The sequence below is a fragment of the Oryza glaberrima genome, chromosome 2 (assembly GCF_000147395.1).
Source record: "Oryza glaberrima chromosome 2, OglaRS2, whole genome shotgun sequence".
NCBI classification, from domain to species: Eukaryota; Viridiplantae; Streptophyta; class Magnoliopsida; order Poales; family Poaceae; genus Oryza; species Oryza glaberrima.
In genome coordinates, this window is record NC_068327.1 from 17,889,674 (window position 1) to 17,897,347 (window position 7,674).

Sequence of the window (7,674 nt, forward strand, 5' to 3'; positions counted from 1 at the left end):
AGTGTCATAAAGATGGAAGCACTAATCCCAAGAACACAAGCCGTCATAACAAGTTTTACCTCTTGTTGAAGATCGAAACCGATGCAGCTCAACCCAAAAGCAAGAACTCGTCGAAATAAAACTAAAGCAAAAAGGTGGCGATGCGCCGAAATTATATTGAATGTATCTGTTAAAAATTACATAAGGCTCGGGGTCTATTTATACCTAAGAACTACAAGATATGTCCATATCGGACACGACTATTATCTCTAACAAACTCTAACTCTAAGATACCATAAGTCTTTGCGGCAGACTTTTGCCCATATTTATCTCTAAGAAATTTACATAAAATATCCTAATTAATAGATACAATTGCCTTCCCAGGACTCTATCCATGTATGGCAATCATCTTGAAGTACGTCAACTCAAACCGATATCGGATACAAGTCATATTGTCGGAATCGGCTATATCACTTAACCCAGTCTGACTCGGACTTAGCCGATCCTAATCGTAGCCGATCCGAACCTCAGCCGATTCTTACTCTGTCTCCGCGATAATCCTCATCTTCGATTCCGCTTCAATCCAATCTTCTTTCCGATGCAGATATTACCAAATTTGGTCGTTAACAATATCTATCTAGATTCATTAACATCAATATATGTCTAGATTCATTGACATCAATATGAATGTGAAAAATGTTAGAATGACTTATATTGTGAAACGGAGGAAGTAGTAACTGATTAAATCGAACAGTCGAGTTCTTTGAATGTAATAGCTCCATAAGAAAATTTTAGTGTTTATTTTCATCGTAGATGCTCCTGAACCGGTTTCTGTAAAAGAAAAACTGAGCCGACTGAGATCATCTCTATAAGAATTGATGTGGGCATACTATGATTGCATTTTGATTTTTTATAATCAAACGAGTGAGATCTTTGTTAGCAAGTGTTCAAAAAATATTTTAAATACGTATAGCACTGCTCCTGCTTTTTAGTTCTACGGTAGATGTTTCTGTTCTGAACCGGTTTGAAAGAAAAGCTGAACCTTCAACACACGCAACGCATCAGAAGTTGCACCGAGAAAATTTGCTAGGTGCCTACAAATTGCACGCTGTTACATCAAGTAGATCGGAATTGTTTCACTAAGTAGATATAAAATGTTTCAATCGTTTAAAAAAACTGAAGATAACCAAATCACCTCATGAAACATTTGCTACAACGTATGAAACAACAGTTTTTGAAGCTGTTTCACCGTATATAAAAATAATGTTTCAGCAAATAGCGAAAGTATGTTTCAATTCCTGTAACATTTTGATCTATACATAATGAAACAATATGAGTGCACTTGCTAAAACATTATTAGAGCAGGTACAATAGCAGGCTATAAGCCAGCTGCAAACATATTTTAAATAGATAAATCAAGAGAGAGAAGAGCAGCGGGCTACAGATTTGTAGTCAGCTGTAACACGGACTCCAAGACGCAGTGTGTCTATGACAGGTGGGACTAGGTATTAATAGTGTAGTATGTAACTATTGTATGAATGAGCTATTAAATTGGCTATAAATGAATTGGAACTAGTAGTTGGCTATATTATTGAACTTGTTCTTAGTGTAAAAAAAGAAACAAATTTCCTTGATATAGCATTTCCGTAATATGCGGAGAATTTGTTGCAACGACACGTGTGGTGGGCGCGTGGTGGGTACGACGCGGAGGCGCGGGCGCATTGAGCGCCCGATTTGAAGAATTTTCGGAAAATTTGGCCAAGACATTCCTGCCCATACCGAAATACCATACGATGATGTATCGCGTATCGTATCATGTACTGGTATGGCAATGACAGCAGAGCTCCTCTGCAGTGGCAAAACACACGGCATCCCAACAAAAGAAACAGTGGACGGTGACCTTTATACGGAGTACTATCGAGACTGTAACAAAAGGAGTAGTAAATCACACATTAACTCCTCGAAGAACGCAACGGCGTCGTCTTTGGTGAGGCTCAGCCGACCTTGCCGTCACACATTAACTGTTCGCTCAGACGAGCGAGTAGTAGTAGTAAAATCTGTTCTTTGCTTTTTGCCCTTTTCACGGTTTTTCCTGACCTTTCTGGCTTAGCTTTCTCCCCGTACATCTGTATCCGCTTCACGCTCGGACGAGTCGATTTGTGTAAGTTTATATCGTCCTCAGAAATTTCTGGGGGGACGACGAACAGAGTTGAATATGTTAAGCGAAAATTGAGTGAAAAAATATCACTAATTTTTTTGAACCAACACTATATCATACACCTATGTAGTATAAAAAAATCAAGATACTGCAACGTTTGTCAGAAAGAAAAAAATATTTTCCTGACATGTCCTTCCCACAAAAATAGTTGTTGCCAAAATCTAAAACGAGAGGGAAAAAAAACACACAGGAGATGAGGGAGACAAGCGCGATTAGTTCCAAATTCCAAGGCATTTTCTGAGAGATAAACCCGCACCGTCCGTCTCCATCTCCATCCTCTCGCTTCCGTACTACTCCGTCTCCACTAGTGTCACTCGCAGCCAACCAACCAGTGTTTTTACCTCCACAGCTTCAACTTCAAAGGGCGCAAAGAACCCAACAAGGACCAGAGCCAGAGTGAGCCACCACCAGAGGCGTGACCGAATCGGCTAGCGAGTGAGAGAGGAGGAGCAGTTCACAGGTGCAGTTCCACGCTCACAGCAGTGTCCAGAGCAGAGCGCGAACGGAAGAGGGCGCAGAGAGCAGGAGGAGAGGCAGCCATGGGCGAGGTATGGTCTCTCTTTCCGTTCTTGGTAATGTGCGGGGGTGCGTGCGCGCGGCTCCCTGTGGCTGAGGAAGGCGGTGCCACGCCTACCTTTGATGCGCTTTCCGTTTCTTGCGTGCAGGAGGAGAAGGTGAAGGAGGAGGCGGCGGCGGAGAAGGGGAAGGAGGCGGCGGTAGCGGAGGAGAAGGAGGCGGCGGCGGCAGGGGAGGAGAAGAAGGAGGACGCGCCGCCGCCGCCGCCACCGCCGGAGGAGGTGGTGATGCGGGTCTTCATGCACTGCGAAGGGTGCGCTCGCAAGGTCAAGAAGATACTCAGGGGATTTGATGGTAATGGAGAAAGCCTCTTCTCTTCTTCTTTTTCTGTTTATCTCTAGCTTTCTTCTTGTTTTCTGGCCTTGTTCTTTACTTCTTATGCTACTGTAATGTTTTTCCCTGTGCTTCAGAGTTCAGACTTTACAGAGTTTGCACTTAACTTGATAATAAAATGTGGTACTATTAGTTTTTATACTTCAGATAACTATTTTTTTAGCATATTATATTGGCATGATAAGTGTGGTCTCCTAGTTTATCAGTTTGGTGTCAGTTTTGGTCTTTGGACTTCTGGTTCCCATTTTGTTTGTATGTTGTTGAGGAAGAGTACTTCATTGCTTCGTTCTCGACATGTTCTTTTACCTCGTTAAACTTTTGGGTTAAGTGATGTCTTATGGTTTTTCTTTAACGGCAAACAATTTATTCATTTGAAGTATTCGACTAAGTATTTGTTAAGTACTACGTTTTGTTTGATTCTTTGTAGCGTAAGTTTAGTGCCTCCTTCAGAAACTATTTTGAGTTCGAATTGACAAGTTTTGTTTTGAGGTCTGCTATTTTTCTTTGAAGATTATTCAAAACTGTTATTGCAACATCCGGCACCATTTGAAGAGGTTTGAAATCATTCAGATTCGCTTAATTAAACCTTTCTTTCAAGATTTCCCACGTGCATTTTCTGTTAATGATGGGGAAAACAACTCCTGATGCAGATAACTTTTTACTCAGAAGAGAATAGGATATGTTAGCTCGAGTGCCGTAAAGATGAATTGCAACTGCTATATGTTGATGCTCTTCAAAAAAGTTTAGATTATCTTTGAATGTTGAATGAAAAGACATACATAACACATTTAAAACTTCCAAGTTCTGTACTAGCACTCAGTGACTCAGATCACAAGGCACACACTTATTTTGCAGAGATCAAAATTGTTCTGATTCTTGGTATTTTGGTTCAGTTGTTGTAGTTAGGCATGAGCCAACGAAAACTAAAAAAAAAATGGGATGCAGGAGTGGAAGATGTTGTCGCGGACTCGAAAGCTCACAAGGTGATCGTGAAGGGAAAGAAGGCTGCTGCTGACCCAATGAAGGTAGTGCACCGTGTGCAGAAGAAGACAGGCCGCAAGGTTGAGCTTCTATCACCGATGCCACCTCCGGTGGAGGAGAAGAAGGAAGAGGAGAAAAAGGAAGAGCCCGAGCCACCAAAACCTGAAGAGAAGAAGGAGGTGAATTATTCTTCCGAAAAGTTCATCTAGTCACTCATCCATACTGACATCAACATATCACCTACTTGGGCTAGCTTCCATCATTTCGCTTGCGTTGTGTACAATGTTGTTGTTTGTGCGATTTTGACACTGAGATCTTGATGTCTTGTTTTGTTCATTAGCCAACGGTGATAGCGGTGGTCCTGAAGGTGCATATGCATTGTGATGCCTGTGCGCAAGTTATCAGGAAGAAAATCCTCAAGATGAAAGGTACATGATTTGTTGCTATCTCCCTTCTGTTTTATTGCAAATACATATGTTCTGTTGGTACACTGAATCTGTTTTTTTTTTTCTGTGTATGAAGTTTGTATTTCTGCACAGTGAATACATATTCGTGGGTTGCTTTGATCAAAGAGAATAGCTATCTTTTAAATTTGATATTCTTATTCACAGGTGAGATTGAAATTTTTTGCCTGATACTAGACCTGCCCATTTCCCCTGTCTTGGGTGTTTCAGTTTGCCTGACCATAATGGTGAGAATTGGCCAATTGGGAGTGGACAATTGTTATGAATTGTTACTCTAGGCATACTACTTTAACTAACCTTATTTAGTTTAAGAACATAAACTTTCAAAGAACAATATACTACTTTCTTAGTAAAACAACACAGTTGTATTTCATAAGTTATTTGATAGTTCTTTTATATCGAAGGATCCATTTAGTCATTTACGACTTCAGGACCCACTGAGTAATCTCTCTCTCTCTTTTTGTAGGAGTGCAATCAGCAGAGCCAGACATGAAGGCATCACAAGTGATGGTGAAGGGTGTGTTTGAGGAGTCAAAGCTCACCGATTACGTGCATAAACGCATTGGTAAGAATGCCGCCGTCGTAAAATCTGAACCAGCCCCTCCCCCTGAGAATGCTGGCGATGCAAATGCAAAGGATGACAAGAAGGCGGCCGAAGGTGGCGAGGAGAAGGACGAGAGCAAGGAGGAAAAGAAGGAAGGTGATGATGCTGGGGGTGATGAGAAAGAAAAGGAGAAAGAGAAGGATGATAGCAATGCTGCCGAGGTTGAAGAGAAGGACAAAGAGAAAGATCCTTCAGCCTTGGCTGCTGCTAATCTGTATATGCATTACCCAAGATTCAGCAACCCTGGTGGATATGGTGTTCCTGGCTACGCATACCCGTATGCGCCACAGCTCTTCAGCGACGAGAATCCGAACGCCTGTGTTGTGATGTGAGAATGTGAGAACAATGAGGTCCAAATTGGGGAAAATAAGAGTGAGACTACGCATCCCCTAACTTCTGGGGGGTGAAATCGGCTGTTCGAATATAGGATCAAGCAAGCCATTTTGTTTTCTAACTGTTCTCATGTAATTACAATGTGAACTGTTGGCCTCGTCTCTATTGTCGGCCTTCATGGACATTATATTATGTAAGCTAAAAATGTAGGATTTTGCTTTGTACTCTCTCTATATTGGCTTTCCTTTTGTAAAAATTGTATAATATATATTGTTAGTGATGAAATAGCTTGTGTATCCTTGTTATTGTCTCAGGAGGAGCACCCTCTAGTCATTATTGCTAGAGCTGTGAGGAGCATTTTTATTATGATGTATGACTTCATTGAAGGGGCTTAAACAGATACATATACTTGGGATTGTTTTTAATCAGATTTTAGTGCGGTTACTAATTGATCATTGCCATGTGTCTCTTGAACTTGCTTTTTTTTTCTTTCTATTTTTTTGGGGTGGGGTAGGGGGGGGGGGTGAGCACATGTGTAGGGTGTATTTACGTCTATGTAGGGAAAATATGTAATATAAACCCATATAGTGAAAACTTATAAACTACTGTTGGATTAAAAATAGGTGCATTAGATTTGTCCTCGTCACTAAGAAAAAAATTTTACTCTCAGCTTTAATCATTAGTAAAATCAAATATGACTAAGCCATTGCCCACCTTATTCAAAGTAGGGGGAAAAAGGTAGTTTTATTTGGATTCTACTCCCTCCGTTTCATAATGTAAGTCATTCTGGCATTTCCCACATTTATATTGATGTTAATGAATTTAAATAGATATACTCCCTCCGTCCCACAATATAAGGGATTTTGAGTTTTCGCTTGCAATGTTTGACCACTCGTCTTATTCAAATTTTTTTGCAAATATAAAAAACGAAAAGTTGTGCTTAAAGTACTGTGGATAATAAAGTACGTCACAAATAAAATAAATAATAATTTCAAAAAATTTTAAATAAGACGAATAGTCAAACGTTGCAAGCAAAAACTCAAAATCCCTTATATTATGGGACGGAGGGAGTATATGTCTAGATTCATTAACATCAATATTAACTAGTTGGATGGCCCGCGCAATTGCGCGGTTAGCACCAATATAAAATTATATATTTTTAATATGATTTTACTTAAAATTTATTAAATGGTTATCTCGTTATCTTAAAACTTTGAAAGACCAAACCTTATCATCCCAGTGCTTCTAATTTTATAGTTTTTAAAAGTCACACCAGTTATTACCCCTTACTTCTGTCATATCCTTCTCACTGTTTATATTCATTCTCCTTGGAATCTTTAAAAAATGGATCTTATAGTTTTTAGAGTTTATTATCCTGTTGGGTTTTGTTTTTATAGTTTCTAGAAGTACCGTCAAACGCTGCCATTATACTCATTTAGGTCATCCATTGCCTCTTCTCTTTATTGTTATTGGTATTTTAAAAATCGAACATAATTATTATTTAGGTTCATTGTTTAATTTCCAGAAGTTTTGCCAAAACGTCAGCGACTTTATCACTGTACTCCTTTACAGCTAACCCGCTGCATCCTTTCTTTATTGTCATTGAGATAAAATCAAACATGATTATTATTGGGTTTTTTTTTTTACTTTTTAGAAGCATGAACATTTAAAATTTAGACCTTATAGTTTTTAGAGTTTATTGTCTCGTTGGGTTTCTTTTTTCATAACTTTTAGAAAATCCCATCAAACACTACCAATATATTCCTCTATGACCCGTTCGCCGCTTACTAGTTATTATCATTGAAATTCAAAAAATTAAACATGACTATCGTTGAAATTCATATTTTACTTTCAAGAAGTCCCACCAACCAACGGCAGCTCTGCCATTGTACTCCTATACGACCTGCCCGCTGCCTCTCAGTTTTATTGTCATTGAGATTTTAAAAATTAAATATGATTATAATTAAGGTTTATTTTTTACTTTCTAGAAGTCCCGCCAACCACCTTGACCGATTGCTTCACGACACGCCCGTCGTCCTTCCTTTTAATCAGCATTACGATTCTATTTTGTCGGATGCTGATTGTATTGTTTCCTAATAGTTATATATTGTGTTGACAATTTTATTGATCCCTGGTATTTATATGAGAATATTTAAATCACCGTGGTCCATAGAAATTAGGGTGAC

At 39.3% G+C, this 7,674-nt stretch overlaps 1 protein-coding gene across 1 annotated transcript; it reads left to right on the forward strand.

The window, feature by feature from the left end:
• Positions 1–2,523: 2,523 nt before the first annotated feature.
• LOC127764307 (heavy metal-associated isoprenylated plant protein 7-like) lies at positions 2,524–5,875 on the forward strand. The gene is made up of 5 exons (XM_052289166.1): positions 2,524–2,745; positions 2,863–3,067; positions 4,052–4,266; positions 4,428–4,515; positions 5,018–5,875. The coding sequence occupies exons 1-5, from the start codon at positions 2,737–2,739 to the stop codon at positions 5,485–5,487; spliced, it is 987 nt and encodes a 328-aa protein (XP_052145126.1). The 5' UTR covers positions 2,524–2,736; the 3' UTR covers positions 5,488–5,875.
• The last annotated feature ends 1,799 nt before the right edge of the window (positions 5,876–7,674 follow it).